Source organism: Corvus cornix, chromosome Z, assembly GCF_000738735.6.
Source record: "Corvus cornix cornix isolate S_Up_H32 chromosome Z, ASM73873v5, whole genome shotgun sequence".
In the NCBI taxonomy this organism is placed as follows: Eukaryota; Metazoa; Chordata; class Aves; order Passeriformes; family Corvidae; genus Corvus; species Corvus cornix.
The window spans coordinates 10029193-10051844 of NC_046357.1; the positions used below are offsets into that span (position 1 = coordinate 10029193).

General features: G+C 42.6%; 1 protein-coding gene across 7 annotated transcripts; it reads right to left on the reverse strand.

Annotated features, from left to right (window-relative positions):
* Positions 1 to 943: 943 nt before the first annotated feature.
* Positions 944 to 17658, reverse strand: ZNF131 (zinc finger protein 131). Of its 7 annotated transcripts, none has more exons than XM_010395221.4 (8): positions 16302 to 17091; positions 14797 to 14875; positions 13856 to 13994; positions 12679 to 12780; positions 11544 to 11688; positions 9054 to 9742; positions 5400 to 5530; positions 944 to 3084 (listed from the first exon to the last, which is right to left on the reverse strand). In XM_010395221.4, the coding sequence occupies exons 3-8, from the start codon at positions 13977 to 13979 to the stop codon at positions 2422 to 2424; spliced, it is 1854 nt and encodes a 617-aa protein (XP_010393523.1). In that variant the 5' UTR covers positions 13980 to 13994; positions 14797 to 14875; positions 16302 to 17091; the 3' UTR covers positions 944 to 2421. The 7 variants fall into 7 exon arrangements, with proteins under 7 accessions (XP_010393523.1, XP_019138869.1, XP_010393524.1 ...); XM_019283324.3 differs by having other exon boundaries at positions 14797 to 15709; XM_010395222.4 differs by lacking the exon at positions 14797 to 14875 and having other exon boundaries at positions 9054 to 9276; positions 9379 to 9742; positions 16302 to 17086.
* Between the last annotated feature and the right edge of the window lie 4994 nt (positions 17659 to 22652).

Consider the following 22652-nt stretch of genomic DNA (forward strand, 5'->3'; position numbering starts at 1 on the left):
AGTCCCCGGCCCTTGGCTGAGCTCCCGACGAGGGGAGGGCGGGTCCCTCAGAGCCGGCTCCCGCCTCCTCCACGCGGCTCCGCTGGGTCCCGCCGGCCCGGCCCTTCCCGGGATTCGGCCGCGGGCGATAGGCCGGCTCTTCCCGGAATCCCACCGCAGCCATCGCCCCGCCGGGCCGGCCCTGCCCGGCGCCGCCATTTGCTGCTGCCGGGCGGCCGCGCCATTTCCCCGCCTCCCGGCGGCACGGCCCCAGGAACTCCCACAGCCTAGCAACCTTCCTTCTTCCTGCAGGATCGACTGCTGCGGGAACGGGGCCCGAAGGACTCCACCGGCACCAGTGTGGGCTTCCGTCACTTGGAAAGAAAGTGGGAACGCGGGGGAACAGCCCTCTGTAGCAGTTATGTCTTGAGGAGAGCCTTCCTCCACGTCTCTTAGGGTGAGGAGGGGACACCATGCCCTCGCCCAGCCTCACTGGGACTCGGGATAGGCACCGCTGGGCACAACCGCAGAGCACCGCTCCTCTCCTACAAATCCATGAACTGTTGTGTAAAAAGAGAGAGCAAACAGAACCAAGAAATAGCCCAACTGTGCTTACCAACCACGGCCTTGCTGCCAATGCCACGGAAATGTTCAATTTACATTCGACTTAAAAATTATACAAAAATTAGTTTTGTTGGTCAGATGCACAGATTAATTCCACCAAGACAGACTTTGTCTATATGCACTTTATAGAGCTAGGCAGCCAAGCAAGCAGGCTTGCTTTATAACATGTCCCCTCATGTTACCAAAAGACAATCTGCTTATCAGAAGCCAGGTATAAATAAAATAGCTAAAATTTACTCTCATGATTAACGTTGGGCCGCATCCTTTCCTCTGTGCAGAATCTCATCACAGATTACTTGCATCTCAGAAAACACAAAACATAATAAAAAAAGAATGCAAGTTACATTTATCAAACTGTGTAATTTTAATTGAGATCCATGTTCCTTTTGCAACAGTTTCTCAAAGGCTATGATGAAACACACAGATAATTTTGAATTAAACTAAATAAAAGCACAAATCCCAGAAAACAGTTCTGCATTTGAAGATGGAATAGAAAAGCCTGATTTTCTATTTCTAAAGATCTATAGTATTACCAAGAGCAGTAGGGAATGTCCTTGCAAAAATTCTTCCCTTCATTTAAGGCTTTGAAAGTAAAGTTTCTTTAGGAGTTTGGAGCACCTCTAACTTCCAGCAGTAATTAAGACGTTCTTAGCATCCTTGACCATTGACAAACACTTTCTAAACAAATCTAACTTTACAGTAAAAAGCTATTAATCATATTAAAAATGAGATTGATCCTTAACACTGGAACTTGGCACTTAGTTGTCAGTCACTCAGTTGTTCCTAATACATTGGATGGAACAAATAATGCAACATTTAATGGTTGGTATTGTTTTATTGTCTAATATCGATTAAACTATTTACACTTCTACTTTTCAATCCACAGTTTAGCACTCATACCTATGGCTTTTATTTTTATGTTTAGCACATGTTTTTGTCAAGTGTCAGAATTTCATTTCAAGAAAAACAAGAATCTGATACCATATAGACAAGTCTCTATGTTTATGTTTAAACATATTCATTTTCAAAAATTATTATTTATAAAAGAAGAGCCTGCTCATAGGCCTTCTTCCAAATCTTCCATGTTTATCACAGACTCTACCAAGCTTTGTCTACTTTTAAGTGTCCCTTTTAGGATGTTCTGCTGCCTCCAAGTGAAATATTTTCCCTCCCTCAGCCCCCTGCTTCTACTTTAATGCAAAAAGAAAATCAGTAACTGACAATTTCAAGCAAAAATATAAAGCACTATAACATTACCTACATTGCCTCTTACAGAACTAAGTTCTCAAAAACTCTAGAAACTTTGTGGAAATTTAACCCACTCAGAGTTGAAAAGGCACAGGATTTTTGTGCTCAGAAACCTCCAGCAACAGTGCTTTTAGCCCAGCCTGAAAGTTGAGATCTGAAAATTCACAGGTACGTAATTGCCACTTACAGCAGAACCCCTCAGATTTTACTGATTCTCCTACCACAGACATCCTGCAAATATATCCAAGACTTTGCTTCTACTGCAAGAGGAAAAGAGGTGAAATTATTCTTACATATGCCCAGGAATGATGTAAAAATGATACACGCTATTCATTGCTAAAAACCTCACAAAGTTGTCCGTGTCTGTGGTAGTTTCTCTTCCATGGCACTACCTGAATGGGAAAGTATTTTTCACATATGAGAGAAGTCTAATTGTACATGAAGAAAGCTAATTTTGGTCCACTTGTCCAGCTTCCTACGGACAGCATATTGGAAAGATGACCAGTGACAGTTCAAAAACCAATGTAAAAGTTAACAAAAATAATTTGGTATTTCATTCATTTCATTGTCCTAGTCATCCACTTTTGTATTCTGTGTGTCCACTAACTGCTGTGTTTTTAAGTCTTCAGCTTGTTCATGATGTTCCTTATCTGCATCATCTGTTTGATTATGTTCCTTTTCTTCTGCTTCTCCTTGATCAACACTTCGATATTCTACTTGTTCAAGGTCTGTTCCATCTATAAGTTCTGCCTGTACTTCTTCCATCTGTATTTGATTTACATGCTCAACATGTAACTGCTCCACATGAACTTCAGCACCTTGTTCAGTCTGAATGTGTTCAACTTCCAAGTAACTAATCTGCACCTGCTCCTGTAGTTCCTCCATCTGCGCGCCTTTCACTTGATTGTCCTGTATGAGATCCTGGTGCATCTGTTCCACAGTTACCTGTGCAGGATCCACCTGTACCTGAATTACTGGTAGGACATGCACTTGCTCAACTTGTTCTATTATTGTCATTGACGTTACTGGTTCAGCTTCCATAGCTTCCACTGGAAGAACCTCTTCTGTCACTAATAGTTCTGAAATATTGTGCATGTCTTTGAGATGCCTTCTCAGCTCACTGCCTTGCATAAACCACAAATCACATAAGGTACAGTGGTTGGGTTTGTCACCAGTGTGTATTACCAAGTGGTCTTTGAACTGATCCCAGCTGTTAAACACGCTGTTACAAACCTGAAACAAAAGATACAGTGTGTTAAACAGTGCCAACAGAAATATGACAAAATGTAGTGCCTATCTGAGATCATGGCTTCCCATTGTATAGCTTCTTGCTACTTAGATTCAAAAAACATATATGTTAGAGGCAAAAGCTGAGAAGACAGCTTCAGATGAACAGGAGATATGATATTTATTTATTCTTTTTTTAACAATGGTGAACTATTCTGAGTTGTGCATATGTAAGATACCTACAAAATCAATGAGTCAGTAGAGCATTTTAAAGTTTTCTCATCTGAAATTCACGTACAATATCATACCCCCCATCAGTCCATGTCTGGCACTAGAGTTTTGGGTGGCAAAATATTTACACATTAATAGTGTGCAATGAAAGTGTAATACAAACTGCCGTTTTACTGACATTCTAGAAGAAGTACTACTGAACAACTTTTCCTTATCATCTTTCACTTGCCCATGACATTGTGAGGTTTAACAGGCTAGGCTGAACTCTCCCATTTTGTGATTTAAAAAAATCCCCACTTGTATGATTTCAGCAGATAAAACTAAAAACTCCATCCCTCTCCTTCTTTTCCAGCCAAAAGTACTGTCTCAACTGCATATATGCTATTTTCACAAAGCACATGAGCTCCCTTCCTTCCCTCAGCTGGCATTGAAGGTAAATAGCTGGAAAACAACACACAGAGACAGCAGAAATAAATAAGATGCAGGGTAGGGGAGACAGAAGAGTGGGGTAGAGTCAGGCTTGGAGTAAAAAAACCCACAGGCTCAAAAGTCTTTGTTCATGCAAGTGTTCTTGACTGTAGAAAGCAACAAGAACACATTTCAACACCCCTTCACTGCTGGCAAATAGTTTTGAAACAGAATGTTCTATCTCTTCATAACTTGCAGTAACAGCACAGAAGGATGATGGAGGGAGTATCTAACAGGGATTAACTCAAGAGCAAGTCTGTGTAGTCGAGACAAACATCTCCATTTTGCTGTTGAAGTCAGCTAAAATGGGTTATTTCCACACTTTTTTTCCCCCCCCAAGCTCACACTTCAGAAAGAGATTGCACATACAGTTTTTAAAATACTAATATTATAGATAAGCACTCAAAATTACTTAATCATACATAAAGATAATGGCTATCAGCAGTGCCCAGCCACATAATTACTGTTCTTGCCACACAGAATCTAATTCCGTATTCAAGGCATACACCTAAAGAGCACCAAAAGGACTCATCAAGAAAGCACAATGTTTTCTCCTCTTTGTTCAGTGAGCAAAGATTTATTTGTTCAAATTTAGTTCTAAAGAGAAAAATTTATTCAAGAATTGCGGCAGTTTCTGCAGGCTGAAGGGACACAAATCCACATTTGCAACATCTGTGAGAGGATGAGGAAGTTTAGAAAATGAGTTATGACTTGAATCAGCTCCTTAAAAGTAAAGTAAGATTTATCTCAACAGCTTTTCAAATGTCAGTTACATATAGCGACCAAGTACCCTAGCTATCTCTACAGCATTTATTTTGTTTAAAAAATATTACAGATTGCCGTCATAAGTTGGAATTACTTTTGACACAAAATCAGTATGTTTGGCAAACAGAAGAATAATAAAACAAGAAATTAAATAATACTTTGTATTTTGGACTTTGGACTTCACTTTCAGTGAAGCATGCTCAGAAGGAAAAGACCTAGGTCAGTGTATCAAGAACCTTGAAAAGAAAGCAGAAAGACCAGTAAAATGCAGCCTACTCAGAAGAATCTCTATGATTTTAAGTATTATGAGGCTCCACATCAGTAATTCCATATGAAGATACTTATAGGTGAGAATTTATCTGCATATTCTGGTTGAATGTAATCCAAAGACCTCACTACAGTCTACAACTTCCTTGTGAGAAGAGAAGAGGCAGACACTGATCTCTTCTCTGTGGTGATCAGTGACAGGACCCAATGGAATGGCCTGAAGTTGTGTCAGGGGAGGTTTAGGTTGGATATCAGAAAAGGGTTCTTCACCCAGAGGGTGGCTGGGCATTTGAACAGGCTCCTGAGGGAAGTGGTCCCAGCACCAAGCCTGACAGAGTTCAAGAAGCATTTGGACAATGCTCTCAGGCACATGGTCTGATTCTTGGGGTGTCCTGTGCAAGGCTGGGAGTTGGACTCGATGATCCCTGTGAGCCCCTTCCAACTCAGTATATTCTGTGATTCTATTTTATTTTACTGAAGTAGCTCTTAGAGATGAAAGCCCACTCTAACTGCCTTTCCTGGTCAGTCCTCCCATGCTCCTTGAAGGAGGGAGGTATCTAACCTCAGACTCAGCTACTTCCATTACCCACCTGACATTCGTACAGCTTCTTTCTTCCCTTTTTAGCGCCAGCTCCAGACTGACAGGCTGTCAGGTGACATTTGAGCGTGCTATTCCTAGCAAAACGTTCGTGGCAGTTTGGACATTCAAAGGGTTTTTCACCTGTTAAGACAGATACAAGGACTTGTAAGTGTTTAAAACCACCCAGTCTTCCTTCTCGTCTCTCTTCTTCCCCTCTCTCCCTCTTGTCTAGGTTGATAAATACACTGTAAAGATGTGGCCAACTGGATTATTCTGCAGAAAAAGACATGGAAATTAAATATAAAAGGGCAAAACCTTCTTTTTTCTTCTTTTAGAAGAAAACCAATGTAACAATTACTAGTAGCATTTAAGGTATTTGTGGAAATTATACTACTATTCTGGCAAATTTCTTAAAGAAATGGCAGCTATTTCACACTTTTCATCTGATAATAGTTACAATTAAAGAATCCACATTAGTAAATATAAAAAGTGACATATTAAAGGAGGAAGTATTTAAATAATACAGCCTTTTATTTTCAATAGCAACAGCTTATGCTTGAGAGCTGAAACTGAACTCCAGAAAACAAAGCTGGCACAGAATGATTGTGAAGTAACAGTGCATCAATACTAAACCAAAAAAAACCTGCACCCAACTTTTCTCCAAAATACACTGAAGAGAAAGCACAGAGGGACATTAATGGGCACAAGCAAGATTAAAATTCCTTTCAGTTTGGCCACTTCATTTCAACCATGGTATCAAAAATAGAAGCCAGCTAAGCATAAGAGTAGGGGAGGCTGAAAGCAGGTCATTTTATTATCCAAGGTACTATGCTGTCATCAAGTAGTAATGAACAAAAGGTGGTGAATTCCACCATGCACAAACACAATGACATTCAAGCAAATTAAATTACAAAAATAATTGGAAGAGTGTGTTTCTTCTGAAAGTCTATAATAATCTGTATAGGTACTGACACCAACACCACTACTGAAACAAATGGATAATGAACTCCAAAAGAGGCAGAACCATTTCAGTGAATACCATGAGGATCAATCCTAGCTAGTTTGAAAGTCTGCATTTTCAGGAACAGTTACTGGATATTGAGGTGGAAAACCAATAAACCAATCTTCAGAAATATTTACAAGTTCCTAATTAGCTTTTCAAAAGAAATTCACAAGTAGCTTAAGTCTCATTGATACACCCAAAAGCTACAGAAAGATGTTAAATGGTGGGAACATTCCCCTCAATGGTTAGAAAATGCTACATTTTTGGAGAGTGTTGTACAAGAAATGCAGAGGACACTAAACTGCCTTCAGTCTTGCAGGTCAAAAATCACGGACTTTGCCCAAGCTATTAGTGGGATTGGAACTAGATGATCTTCAAGGTCCCTACCAATGCAAACCATTCTGTGATTCTGTGATACTACAGACCATGCATGGATCACAAGCTCCTGGACAAACTCAAACACAAAAAGCAAGTCCATGGGACCTGGTGAGATGCATCTGCAGGTCCTGAGGGAGCTGGTGAAGGAAGTTGTTAAGCAACTATCCATAAAATTTGAGGTTTGGCAGTCTGGTGAAGTTCAAGCTGACTGGAAATGCAGAAACATAACTGTTTCAAAATAGGGAAATACAGAAGAAGACCTGGGGAACTACAAGCCAGTCAGTCTCACCTCCATGCCCCAAAAATCATGGAGCAGATCCTCCTGGAAGTTATGCTGTGAAGACAGGCTAAGAGCATTAGGGTTGTTCAGCCTGGAGAAGAAAAGGCTTCAGGGAGATCTTAGAGCACCTTCCAGTGCCTAAAGGGGGTCTACGGGAAGGCTGAAGAGGGACTTTTTACAAGGGAATAGTAGTGATAACGACAAAGGGGGAATGGCTTCAAGCTGAAAGAGAATAGGTTTAGGTTAGATAGGAGGAAGAAATTCTTTTCTCAGAGGGTGGTGACGCAATGGAACAAGTTTCCCAGAGAGGCTGTGGTGGCCCCACCCCTGAGAAGTGTTCAGGGCCCAGCTGGGGCTCGGAGCAACCTCCTCGTGGAAGGTACCCTGCCCATGGCCCCAGAGCGTGGCACTAACTGATGTTTAAGGTCCCTTCCAACCCAAGCCATTTTATCATCCTATTACTGCCCCATTGCTATTTTAATGTAATTGCTGGTATAGTGACTGAACAACAACAGGATCAAATATTTTTAGGACATTTTCTCACAGGCCTTTCAATTTCAATTTAGCATTCAACCAGTGCTATATAGAACTCAGAATTTAGAAAGCCTATAACTGAAAGGGAGCTTTTTCATTCACATTAGGAGACCACAGTTAAATGCTGATATCTGTTCTGATTTTAAGCTTAAGGCTTTTGAAAATGCTAAACTGTAAGTAATTAGATTCCGTATGTTATACTTATTAGATAAATATATATTTATGAAGTACTCTGTACCTCTTGTGATATGCTAACTTGCTTTGAATCAAAAATACTTTTTTGCAAGAGCAACCAACATACTACAACCAACATAGTATGTATTTTGGATTATCTGCCAAAAATTTTTTTAATAGACTTTTGTTAAGTAGCCTGGATTTGAACTGCTTATAATGGAGAAACACTCCCTGCTTTATAGGGGGTAAGGACTTGCCAAAGGCTGTTTATAAAAGGAACTTTTAAGACGGTATTGGGAATAGACTGGACACTGCCATATATCAATACTCAACAGTCCCATACACAGATACGTTCTAATTAAATTATGACATTCTAATTAAAAGGCTTTAACAATAACATGCTGCAAAAGAAATAGAGCTGCTAACCTCTATTAAATTTTTACTTATGATTCATGACTGGCATAATTAACAAAAACCTCTGGAAGATCAAGACTGCATACATTTTACATTCAGTTATCTGTGTCATTCTCAGTGTCTGTTCAGTCAGCAGACTTTTCAGTGAGATGAAGTAATCTCCCATACTACAAAGAAGAAAGAAGGAGCACAAATCACTTTGTTCTCAGAAGATGCCACCCAGATTTCAAAGAGGCAGATTTCACAGTAAAAACAGTGTACTATAATGACTAGAAATGTTTTGCCAGTTTTAGTAGTTTTGCTTAATTAACCAAGAAAATTCAAATCATAGATGAGATGAGACAAGAGCAAGAGTAAAATCTTCCAAACAAAATGGTACAAGAAATAATTCTTTGAGGGTATTTTATGTCTAATAGGCATTTGCTCAGAAGTTCTGTTAGGTAAAGAAACACTCTAAACTGTATTCCACCAAGAAGATTGTGATTAAAATAATATTTCAACAGACACACTTAGTAGAGAATTTTGAAAATAAAAGTAGTTCTTCAGTTCGGTACTTTTGAAGAAGGGAACATGCCTTAAGGAAGTATTTTGAAAAATACCTTTAATAGACTTGACACAGAAACTTCCTTAGTATCTTCTGGTTTTAGGTGACTATTTTTAATCAACTCAATCCCTCAAAGTTTACATCAATGGAAAACAAAAAACCCATGAACAAACAAACAAAAAGACACACCACTGTTTTAGTTATAAGTAAAAGCGAAGTATTTCTAGCACTCAGAACTCATGTTTACTTCAGCATATTATCTATTTCCCCTAAACAGGCAAAAGCCCAAAACATTAGAATGAAGGCTACAAGCACAGGACTGTGGCAGTGCTCTTACCTGTGTGTTTCCGGAGGTGCTCTTTAAAATGCCCAAAGTGGTCAAACTGCTTGTCACAGTACTGGCATACATGTATTTTCTTGCCAGGTCTTTGCTTCTTGCTGGCACCACCTTCATCAAGGTGGTAACAGGTGAGGTGCTGTTTCAAAGCACTCTCTCGTAGGTATCTTTTATTGCATATGTCACACTTGTAATTCTCAGTAGAGTGTGTTTTCATGTGTTCCTTAAAATGGTAAAACAATTTAAATGAACGGTTACATTTCTCACAGTGGAATAAATTGTTCATGTGTGACAGCTGAAGTTCCACAATTTCAATACCTTCTACCTGTTTGCACGAGGGGTCAGCTGCATTATCACCTTCTTCTTGGATCTGGCATTTTCTCTCTCCTTGACGATACTTGCTGGTGATATCTGCCAAAAGAGCCAAAGCAGATTCATCTGATGTACCTGTTGTCTGTATGTACTTTATGGATTGCTCTGCAGAAGCTACTTCTTCAAGGGTTTCAATGCTGTCATCTTCCACTTTCATTGTTCCATCAGCAATCTCAACCTCAATTTCAACAGGCTCTGATTCTGCAGATGGCAGTGTTTCTGTGATAACATTAGAGGTTTCCGCAATCTTCCTCTTTTTTGGTTTATTTTTACCTTGTGCTTCATTTGATTCTAAGGGTGATGAATTTTCTTTGTTCCTGAAAAGCATTTGCGTAAACATGGTTAAGACCAATTAACAGTGACATAACTGTTAATAATTAACAGTGACATAACTCCTGCCTAGTAATTAACTTCTGCATCCAACACGCCCTAGCTGTTTCTCAAAGTTGAATGATGAGCACATAATCTGTGCGCACATCAAAAGCTAATTTGTCCTTAATCTATGCTCCTCAGTGCAGTAAAATGATAAAGTATTTTAAATAGCTCTGCTTGAATGATACAGAGCACCTATCAAGAAGAAAAGCCATTTAACCTAATAACATAGGCTTATGTAAAAATTTGTGAAATTTTGTAGTTGGAAAGAAAACTCCTCTAAAATAATGAATTCTTTGTCCTGCCTACTCAGAAAAAAGGTTCAAGTCCCTCCTATACCATTCACCTCTTAAGCTCTGGAGTGTGTGCAAGTGCCAGCAGTACTTAGAGCTTGTTAGAAAACACTTCAGCTGTGACTTCACACGATGGTTATTGTGTGGTTAACACACAAAGGTTAACATATCTTGTAATTCAGGAAGGCACACTGCTAACAGCTGATGCAAAAAAAGCCACCAGGATGTGGAAGGAGTATTCTAATTTAATTTTCTGGGCTTAAACACAACCATCAGTTCTGTGCTGCTCTCTCTGCATAACATACACACAACTCCCTTCCTCCAAAATGTTCAGGGCAGCATGTCATCTCAGACACAGCTGAGTGGGTCAATGCTTTTAAGTCATCCACAGCACTTCTGTACTGCAGGTTTTACTACTGATCACCAGTTACAAAAATAAGTGGCTATATTCCCCTCAAATAGATTGACTGGAGTAAGCTGTGCTTTTAACCTTCCTCTGCACCATGATGAATCCTTTCATGGAATGCACTCCCTATCGCTTCCAGGCCTTCCAGTAACAAGAGACAAGACTTCACCCAGTATCTCCAAGTCATATGCCAGAGGTGTGTCACTAACGATGTAGTGCAGGCCACAGTTTATAAATGGCACCTTACTCTGTTCACACATGGGAAAACAGAGTAGCTAAACCCAGTTTCATACAGCCTGGATTTCTGATGTCTACAAGATGACAGGTACATTGCAAGGAGCTCCAGCATCACGTACCAAAAGCAATCAGTGTAGCATGCAGAAGGAATGAGAACATGAGAGCACTTCATGGAAGTGAAATGGAAGAAAGGGGATGAAAAACAGCATGATGGGACTGGCACCCACTTTTTTCAAGCTGGACTTTGGCAATGGATTACAGTTCCTGGTACTGGATAACAGGTGCTGCAGCAACATTTGATGGAGTATTGAACCCAGATAAAACTGACTTTAGCAGTTACGTTCATTCAAAAGGTTTGAGAGGTTAATTTCGCAGCGAGCAGTTTTAAGATCACTGCTTATTCTCTCAGAAATAGCAGAAAGTTGCGCGAAATCAAAGCACCAGCACAAACTTGCTAATGTGGTCTGATTACCACAGTCACACTGTCACTGCACAGCCAGCTGTCAGTCAGGTGTGGGCCATCAGGCAGCACAGAGACCACCTATCAGAGTCACAGCCCTAAAACATCAGCAACATTTACAAGCCATGGCACTTGTCATCAAGTTCTAGCCCAATGAACACGACGTTCTTTTTTTACCCTGGGTAATTCTGACATGTATGTTACAGTAGAAGAATATATGGTCCTACACAAGTTAAGGAGGTTCCAGCATACGGAACAGCACTGCAAAATACTGGCAGCCAGCTCTTGCAAAAGCCTTATTGCGACTCTCTCCTTCAGTGCTGGGAAGAAAAAGAGGCTTATGTGCTTACCTGATTTCAAGTGCTTTGATTGCTTCTAGCATCTGTAAATACTCCGCTGCTTTCCAAACATCATTTGCTTCTTCCTCACCTTGTACCATTAGTTTTGCTGTATAGGTGAACTCAATTAGGTGACGAAATGCCATATTACTTACACCTGTATACAGGCAAGAGAAACAAGTTACCCTTAACAATTCTGCAGTCTCATCTTCCCAGTAAACCTTGCCCACTTGCCTGCACACCACTTTGATCACAGTACTGTAGATGCCAGTTTCATAAAGATGATACCCTTAAATGGCTCCATAGAACCACTGAATGGTTTGGGTTGGAAGAAACCTTAAAAATCATCTAGTTCCAACCTCACTCATGGTGGAATAAAAAAACATACTAGAGAAACACATGAATCTGGAAAAACTGTGGAGTTTTGCCATGACAAAGATAAAAGGAAGGATAAGATGAACCAAAAGCTGTTTAAATATTATATAGACTTAAAAATACTGCTCCTGAAGTTTGAAATGCTGCTCCAGGAATTTCATTTCCTCCCTGCCTACCACGTAAGTATTGCTCCATGTCTGTCATGCTCTTGCATCTCAGCCAAGGCATCTACCACTGGCCATCACTGGCAGCCTTTTTCAGCTGACCAGAACGGCTTTTCTCAGGGAAAACTTCTGTGTAGTATTGCTAGTCCTAAAAACATATACAGGGTCTGCCTGACCTTCATTAGCCATGCATTAGGGGAAAGAAGGGAAAAAAATAATGAAAAAGTACCAGATAATCTCACATTTTCCCTTCCAACATATTTAATACTGCTCTTTCTCACTTTGATTTTTCTTCAGGAAGGTTTTCTTTCCAGGGATGGTAGCTGTCTCAGAACAACTCAGGAACTAAGATCTAGAAAGCCAAGTGCTATGACCAAGCATGTTCAGGTGTTCAAGGTCAGGCTGGATAAGGCCTTGACCAACCTGGTCTAGTGGGAGCCATCCCTGTCCATGGCAAGGGGAGGTTGGGCCTAGATGATCTTAACATTCTATCACTCCAACCCTGAACATTCTATGATTCTATGCACTGGCCTGTACCAAGGATGCTACAATAATTTCCAGTTTGAGCACACAACTCTGAATGCTTTTATTTGCACAAGTCAGATTACCTTCAATCTCCACCAAAGGCTCCTGAGTGAAATCTTGGAAGAATTTGTGGAAGAACTGGCTACAGGCAGCAAGAACTGCCTTATGAGCTTTGAAATGGTGACCTGCAAAGAGAGACAAAAATTTTGGTTTAGGGAAACACTCTAATAGTGCTATAACTCTATTATGTTATGTTATAGATATGTATAGTGCAGAATAAATGCAGATGTAGAAAAAAGGACCATCCAGTGTAAACATCTATTCCTGCAGCATACACTGACTGTGTATTTCTTCTCCCCAGTGGAGGCATGAACATTCATACGGCTAAATAGGACAGGGATAAAAGAAGCAACATGGATTAGAACTACACAGCTGCACACAAAACCAGCTTTGAGTTCAACATATGGATGTGGTAATGACAGAGAAGGAGCAAACATTCAGGGCAAGCGCTGTTGGTGAAGCTATGGCAGTCCCTGAAGAGTAATTTTTTTTCTTCATTTGTTTGCCACCTTCTAATCTGGACTCCGTAGGATCCTTTTTCTTCAAGTGAGTTGCTGCTATCCTTTTAAAGATCAGGTGGTACTCCTTTAGCTAAGTCTGTCATAGTGGACACTGCCTGCATTCCCTGTAGTGTTCATCCATTCTAAGACATGTTTGACATATGAAGCAGTCTTAAGTGATCTACAATATACCACCTTTTCTAAGAAGATAATAAGCAATTGTATCTTTCTCATCCTTTTAAAGCAGTTCTTATGTCCTTAGAACACTTAAAAAAAGTGTGTGCTTCTACAATTTTTGAAGTATATATTAAAACAGTAGACAGATACCAGAGAAACTGCTTATTCCAAGGTGTGGGGCTTTTTTATTTAAACATGGTATTTGTAAAAGTTTTCTGCATGCAGTCAGCCAGCTCAAGTCAGAAAAGAATATTTTAACCATGTTTTGGGAATGCTTAGCACACTAAATACAGCACACCAGTTTCAAGAAGGGCTTCTATCTGAAAATATTTAGCTTCTTGTTTGGAAAAGCAGAAGCAAAATTATTAATCACTACAATGAAATTTTTCAAGTAACTTGCACACAGGTACAGAACCAAGAATTTGTTCACAGTCTAACAGCTGACCCATGAAAAATCCAACATCATCCCAGCACAGCTTTCAGAATTTCCTGTATACCCACTGGTTCTCAGGCCTGTACATACCATCAACAATCAGAGTAATATCTGTAAACTGGTCCTGCTCACGTTGTTCATTCAGTCTATCCAAAATAACTTTATAGTGTTCAGGGAATTCCTGGATACATTCCATCGTTTCCTCAGCTTCCATGGCAAAAGGCGTGGTCTGCAAAACAAATATGGTATGATAGTAAGAATACTGTGCCACTCAGTAAATACTGTGCACAGTCAAGTTATTATACAATTGTGAACTAGCACTTTGCAGGGACTATAAAACCAAAGGAAAACCTGTCTTGCTTACAGGTTTTGTTAGCTGACAGGTAGGAAATGCCACAGTTAATGATGTGCAATATTATCTTATTTAGACACATGAAGAAACAGTCGAAGTGTACTTCTTTATCCTACAGCAGGGACCCACCACCCTCGAAGCAAATACTGCAGGGGTGCAACATCTCCACAGCTACTCATTCAACACCACAGCAGCATAATGTCAGAATCTTTGTACAGTTTCTTCTTGCAATCCCACCAATCCACTTGGTTGATGAAGAGTTCTTAAAACATATACTTAAGTCACATTTTGCAGCTCATGAACATAAGATGTTTACTTCCGTTAAACATGAATGTAATAGAAAGCAATTTTCAACTTCCTGAGTGCATCACAACTGCCAGGGATTTCATTTGCTGTCAAGCTTATTAATCCATACTACTTATACTTCTTCCCCTCTAAAGTGAAATACTCTTTGCCAGCCTTTTGAAAGAGACACATAATGCTTATAATCCAATAGCCCTTCCTCCCTTGCTAACACAATAAACATAGCTGGGGGTGGGAGTTGTGGAGGACCTCAGACCTGGAGAGGTTCAGCAGAACTCCATGCATGTGGATGAGATGCAGACAGTAGTCTGCTGCTTATGCAAAAGAACCTCAGGAGAGCATGCAAGTGCTTCAACAAAAGCACTTCACAAATTACCTCCAGGCAAAATTACTTCAGATCCATGCAGCAACACTCATCTTCAGCTTCCACACTAACATGGCTTACACTTAGAATGCTGCAGAAAAAAAGAATTATGGAGTTCCTGTTTTCATCCCAAAACACACTCTTTCTTGTCTCCCAGAAAAAAGTCATCCATGAAGAACTTGTTTTGCCAAGAGCACGAAATAAGTAGAGCAGAAACAACCACTTCAGGAAATCCAGCCCTACCTGCTATTGATACATTGCCAACCACAGAAATGTTGCCCACAAAAGTTGGATTCATTACCTGGTGTGCAATGAGCCAGTAATTACACACTCGAGGTGGCACAGATTATTTATTTCAGAGTTGCACAAGCCTGGGTGCCTGGTGGAATTCCACAAATCAAGGACCCAACTATAAAAACTTTTTACTAATTACACATTTTAGCAAACTAAGGGATTAATGTTCATTGGTTACAAGTAACATAGTTCTTTTATTAATTAGTATTCTCTCTTCTATTGGCTAAGGATTTTCTTGCTTCCCGTGCAAATTAGTCTGCATGCTCAGTCTCTCTTCTTTTGGGTCAGTGGGTTTCTCGGGTCGGTGGTCACAATCTCCCCCAGCCAGAAATACCTGTTACCCAGCTGGAGCTGATTCCAGCACAATTGCTGAGTTTTCTTCCTTATTTTGGGGTTTTTGCTACATGTCCCTGTGGCCCCTAAATTCTGTGTCCAGTATCAGAGAACACCCTTCTTCCCAGGCTTTGTTAGCCGCCCCATAGGTCTGAGATCACTGAAGTATGTCCAGTTGTACACCTTAAGAGGGCCATTCCACCAACAAGTTATTTGTTCTTCTAACACCTGGACATCACTTTGAGCTTGTTGGCTGCTCTCTGTTTCATGGATTAAATCTCCCTTCTTGTTGAAGAAGCTTGAAAGTACACAAAAATCAAACATCAAAGCACATCCTTTCTTAAGAAAATTCTACATATTCCATCTTTCACACCATAAACACCTGTCAGGGTCTTAAAGGGAGCAGAGGAGGCCAGCCTGCAGGGGAAGATGAGGTGGAAGGGAGCAGATGCTGCTGCTGCATTCTCTTCACCTCATCTGTAATGATGGGTCTAAGACTGACAACCAGAAGCTCCTGCTTTTCTTTTGCCATCTGGTATTTCACATTAAGTCTCATGTGGGAAGGTGTCAGCTGCCTACTTCACAGTTTAATTCTTCTTGCCCATTTTTGACACATCGTAAAAGGGCAAATGACTTGCAATTAAAAGCATAATTCCTTAAGCAAAAATTTGACCTCCAAATCCCATGATTTTTGCCTTACTTCCGAACTGATGGTAGGGATAAAAAACCAAACCCAAACCTCCAAATAATGGAGCAACCTTCGCCCAGCCAAACACAAGATACTTTAAGAAGTCTTTTTTTCTTACAACTCTAACACAGCAGTAAGAAACATACACCTTATGTTAGGCAGTACATTAATTTACACAGAACTAGTAAAAATGTGAATTTACCGTGTCTAAATGCAGCTGCATCATTCATTGAGTATTCTCATTTTAAAAACCCCAGTCATAATGCACAAAAAAGCCTGACAGAACAGCACATGTTCTATAAGAGCATGACTGCTTTGGAGGAAGGAGTGAAAAGTACAGTTGGGAAAACAAAGCAGCCAAGGAAGACTGACAGAAGTGATCCAAATTCCCACTTGTAAGTGGGCTCACAGATGAGGGATGGAGACTGGACCGCTTCAATTGTCTATGCAATTTCCTTGGAAGACTCACTGAAATACTGCCTTATCAGCCTGTAACCCCGGACGCATTTCATATGATGTGCATGTAATTCGCAGAGCTGTTTTTATAAATCCACCTCAATGAAGCCATGTTACTATTACTATTCTCCTGGGCTTCATCAGGAATTCCTTGGATTTCAGGCATCAGATGTTTGTTTCCCGCACACGGATCCCACGGGAGCGCAAGCGAGGCAGTGTTGGGGCAGGTCGAGTGACCCGGAGGAGCTGATGCAGGCTGCCAGCAACACCGCCATCTTGGGAAAGGGGGACCCGCCCGCTGTGTACTGCAGAAGCAGGAATTCCTCATGCACACTGCCACACGTTTTCCTCAAAACCAACGCTCAGGCACGGCCAGGCCTCGATGCCGATCCTAATCCCGATCCCGCCCCTCGGCCCCGCAGTGCAGACCAAGAGTCGGTGCCGTTCCCACTGGGATTGTGGGCACAGCGGCCGCTAGGAGGCGCTCCCACCACCTCCGCCCCACCCAGGGCTCCCGCCACCCGCGCGCGCCTCCCGCGGGCTGCGGCCCGTGCGCCCCGCGGCCACCCGCGGTCTCATTGGCGGCCGCCGGTGTCAGTCAGCGCGATCCCCGCCAATCGCGAGGCGCAGGCAGGGCTCGCCCCGGGCGGTGAAGCCAATCAGCGGCCGCCGAGTGCCCGGAGCGGGCGAAGGCGGAAGGCCTGGCCCGCGCCCAGGGCCCGCCGGGCACGGCGGATCCGGGCGCGGTGCGGACGGCGCCGGCAGGCACGGCGGTACTGCGGGGCGCCCCGAGAGAGGACCCGACCGCTGCCGGCCCGAGCCCGAGCCCGGCGCGCGGCAGCGCCGCCGCCTCGTTAGTCCTTATTACGTCATCAAAGCGCGCATTAAATCGATCCCTTTTCAATTCCCGGCCGGGTCGCGGCCCGACGACGGGGCGCCCCGAGGGGTGGGGAGGCGGTTCCGCCGGGGACTCACCGGGAGCAGCTCCTCGCCGCGCTGGTTCTCGTTCCGCCGCCGCCGCTTCCTGCTGCCCAGCACGCTGGAAAGCGGGGCGCGCGCCGGCCAATCCCGACTCGCATTCCCGGCCTGCCCCGCGGTCACCTTCCACGCGACAGGGCGCGCGCGCGGCTGGGGCGGGGCCCGGCGACTCAAGGCGTGCCGGGAGTTGTAGTCCGTATGTTCAGTGTGACGCCTTCAGAGTGACAGAATGGGTCACGTTGGTGGGGACCAGAGCGGGTCCTCTGGTCCAGCCTCCCTGCTCAAGTAAGGTCATCAGAACTCATGGCACAGGATTGTGTCCGGACAGTATCTGTGAAGTTAGACTCCACAGCCTCTCTGGGTAATCTGTTCCAGTACGTGGTGACGCGTGCTCTAAAGTTCTTCCTCATGTTCGGGTGGAACTTCCTGTGCATCACTTACTCCCTGTTCCCTCTTGTTCTATTGCTGGGCACCACCGAGCAGAGCCTGGTCTCTCCTCTGACCCCTCCCTGCAGGCACTGACAGACATTGATGATGTCCCTCTCAGTCACCTCTTCCTGAGACTGAACAGGCCCAGCTCCCTCTGCCTGTCCTCATAACAGGGATACTCCAGTCCCTTGATCATCTTTGTTGTTCAACTCTGTTGCTCTTGCAGACACGGAATGCCTGTAACTCCCCTACTAGATGCATTTTGCAGGTGGATTTCATAGTCTGGCATGCCAGAACATTTTGGAAGGCAGGTGGTGTTTGGACCACAGACACCCCCACACACAGGACTCCTGCCCACAGGACTGCCTTTAGCCCATGCCCCCTCAACTCCGTTCCACAGCCGCTCTTCTGTGCAGTTCTGTAACACCGTGTTACTTTACAATTTAGATTGAGCTGTGCCCAAAATGGGTATCATGAAGTGGTGTCAAAAGCTGCAGTGACATACAGCCCAGCAAGGCTCACTGTGGTGCCCAGCTGTGCCCCTTCAGCTCCAAGGCCCCACAGCTGAGGAAAGAAAGGCCCAGGCAGCACCTTGCAGCTCCAACACAGCTCCTGGGCTATTTGGTTGAGACACCCCAGGAAGAGACAGCAAGTGCATGGCACTGGCTGGAACCAGCCCCTCTGCCATCCTGTCTGAGCACTGACAACGTGACACTCGGGTTTCTTTTCTACACTGCAGTCCCCTAGTCATCCAGGTTTCGTGTCCTGCCTCCAGATGAAAATGTACTCATCCAAATAAACCAGTATAATAGTTTAACTTGTCAGAACAGTCAGCATGATGATCCCTTTGACAGCCTCTATGTCGATGCCGACAACAGAAGAGCAGCCTCAAGCAGTGGCTCTACGTTCTAATGAGCTTGCCCATATTAATTCCTGAAAATGGACATGTTTACAAACTCCATCCTTTTTCCATGGTGCTTATTGCTTAATGGCCTTGTTAATGTAACAGTACTATTGTTCTTTTCAGTAGATCTGCTCAGACAGTTATTTGCAACCTAGGAGTTGCCTGCCACACCTATTCTTGTTTTCTGGTACACAACAGCACATAAGCAATGGTGATGCCTCCTGCATTTAAAAATATATGAAGGTTTGTTTTAAACTACCAGAGATCTAATTTGTAGTGGAAGAACTGTATGTCCAATAGCTTATAATTCAAATAGAGGGTATTTGAAGTAAATATTGCTAAAGCTATCACTGTAGCGAAGTACAAAACAAGAATTAAGATTTTCCATTCTAGCACCTTCTACCTATCCAGTGTTGGTGGCTTGCTTCTTGTTGGGGTTTTAGTTTAGTCCTAGTTTTTTTCCTGTTAAAGGAATTTTTTCCCATATGCATGTTGCTAGGGGACAAATGGCTGTACTTAAGAAAGACAAAAAGAGCCCACTGGGGGTGGGGTGGGCCTGGCTACTCCTTTGTTTCACCTGGGTGTGGGGTCAGTTCGCTCTCGGTGTTCAGAGAGAGAAGCTGCAGAGGAAGGAGCTGCTGGTTCTTTTTCTTCGGCTGTTTTTCTTTCTGCTGGAAACAACGCCGGGATCCCAAAGCCGCTTTCCCTGCCCTGCTGGAGGCTGGGCTGTGGCCGCCCTGCCCCGCTGACGCTTCGAGCCTTCGCTACGCTGTAGCCCTGCTCGCTCTGCCTGCCCGACCTCCACGGGTTCCCCGTTTGGATACATCTCGTCTGTCCTCCGGGATCTGTGCTCGTCCCTGCCGCTCCAGCCGGCCGTTCCAGCCTGCTGTTCCCGAGGGTCCGGCTGGACACCGGGATCAGCTGCCCAGGGGTTTGTGAAGCTCCTTTGTCCCATCCCTTCCCGGGATCCCAGGGCACCAGAGCCGTGTGCTCCCCGAGCTCGCTCCGGAGCGCCCCCTGCAGCCGCGGGGGAACCATCGCACCTGCCCTGCTCACCGGGAGCCGCCAGCGCCCCTGCCGGCTGCGAGCGGAACTGCACCCGAGGGGAAAGGGCCTGACAGCCGAGAAGGCTGGCACTGGGTTTGTGATTGTTCGCTGTTACTGCCAGAGTTATTGCTGTTTGTTTGACTGGTTCTACACATATAGATATATAATAGTAAAGAACTGTTATTCCTATTTCCCACATCTTTGCCTAAAAGCCCTTGATTTCAAAATTATAATAACTGGGAGGGAAAGGGGTTACATCTGCCATTCCAAGGGAGGCTTCTGCCTTCCTTAGCAGACACCTGTCTTTCAAAACCAAGACAGATCTATTTGATTAATGTATGGACCATTTACTTTTTGTCCCATGGCATTTTCCACTGTGTTTCTTTTTTCCTATGGCTTCACCCATCTAGTTTTACTGTGAGGTTAGGCTGAAGCTTTTAAATGAACAGTTCATACTTGCTCCTAATAGCTTTTCTAATATAAAATTACACTGACTAAGCTATAACTCTTACCTTCTCCTTTTCCTCTCTCAGAGATGAGTGTGTCATTTCACAGCACTACCCCTAGGATTTCCAAGAGGTATGTTACAAAACAATGCAATTTAGTTTTAGTAAGTCTGAAAACTAACTGGTTTATAGTGCATTTCATTTATATAAGGAAGAATATGTTAAGCAAACATCTAAAAGATCTTTACCAATATCTCTAGTTCAACCTGGTTTAGATGTTTGTATGGCTAAAAATTGCCTATGCTTTTTTCCCAGAATCACCTCAATGACACTAGAGAATCCTGTATTAATTAAAATAACATGGTAAGTCTTCTGGACATAATATTCAGCTGAGTTTGGGAAAACTACCGCAGTGTAGATGTTCTCTTCTAGCTCCAGCCTTCTCATAGCAGCACTGAACAGAGCTCAGAGCATCTGTCCAGGCTGAGTGTTGTGAGCCTCTCCCAGGGGGAGCTGTGAAATAGCAAACAGACAAAAACGAATCCTAAACTAATAATAGAAAAGTGTGAATCATACATTTCCTTTCTTTAATAAAGGAAACACCTCTTTTTCTGAAGAAATGCAGCAATTAATAAACTGGACATATGAAATCAGAAGGGCTGCTTATGTGCAGCATTGAGTAGGTAACTATTGCCCAAAAGCAGGTGATTTAGATAATAAATGAAGGCTAAAAGGGACCATTAGCTCATCTAGTGCAACGCCATCCACCTGGCAGTTTCTGACCTACATCCAGCTTGCTGGACAGTTCTGACTGGCTCCCAAAACCATTTTGAAAGCTGCTTAGTGCACTCTTACCACACCCAGATCTCCCCCCATCAGAACCAAATTATTCACCAGGCAGGTACAGAATACAGGTAGCTGCAATGTGGCCTTTACTGGTCTCTCCTATTAGAAAAATTCTTACGAAATCAGCTGCTCATTCCTGTAGTGTTACCAATCATTTGGAAGAATCTGTATCAGACAACGTCTCTGTTGCACAGTGACTTGTTCTGTGCGTGAAAGAGCTTTACTGTCATGCCTAGAGCAAGCCAGATGTGTGCTGTTACGCAAGAGGAAAACATTTCTGTGGAGGCCCTTTGATAGGTATGCTGAGGGCTATAATATCAGTGTCTGTTTATAAAGTTTTGAAGGAAAATAAACATGGGTTGTGCTTCTGACAGAGAGCTGTTCTGTTAATCCTCCTTATTTCTTTATTCCAGAGTGAAGGGAAGATATAAAGAGTTAATGGAATTCAGAATGATAGTGGTAACTGCAAAATGCAATGCTTGAAAGCTGTAATGTGTTGAACTGTGGATTGATATCAAAAATATTTAAACCTTACCCCTGTGACACAAAAGTGTCAGCCTGTTCCTTCGTTATCTTTCTATTTTCAGGGGAAATGTCCAGCTAGGACAGGATGTGCATTTATATCTATTCAGTATTATCTGCTGACGTATGAGCTCCACGGCAAGTCTTATCTGCTGTTTACAAGTTTCATGTTCTTGTGACTCCAGAAAGATCAGATGACTAGTGAAATCAGGGAGATCAGTGTCTGGTGAACACTGCAAGAGGTGGTGGTTGAATTCTAGTTACTGTCTAAATATTTTCTTTTATATGATTTTAAATATCTGGAGGAAGAAGCAAGTTTAACAACTTATTGTCTATCAGTTTCATAAGCCCTAGTGATTTGGATTCTGCAGGATTACAAGAAGCATGCCTGAAGAAATCAGATGTTAAGTACTCAGCTATTTTTTTTTTAATCCCAGAATATAGACTCATGCATATAAATATAGAATGGATTGTGTTGGAAGATCATTTTCCAGTATAAATTCAGCAGGCTTTTTCTAGGTCAGTACTTGTCTGGAAAACCTCTTAAGGAAAACCTCTGTTAAAAAGTTATCTAAGTTTATTGTTAAAATATATAGACACCATGTAATTTTTGTATGGGTATACATTGTGCATCATGAGTAGAAATGACACGCACAGACGTTATTATTAAAGATTTCATATATTTAGTTAGTACCTCTTCAGAGGTGACCCAAATGTTTCACAGCCAAATCTTTAACCCAATTTGCAAAAATGTTTTTGTTTTGTGGATTTTTTTGGTAAGCAACAGTGGACACAGCCTATCAGGACATGAAATGTGGTGGCTTTTCTCACTCTCTTTCACAATCCATGAAAACCTAGAGTCTGGAAGGGGTTAAAGCTAAATTGTAAGAAAAGGTTTTGACCTAGCCCACAACCAGTGCTGCAC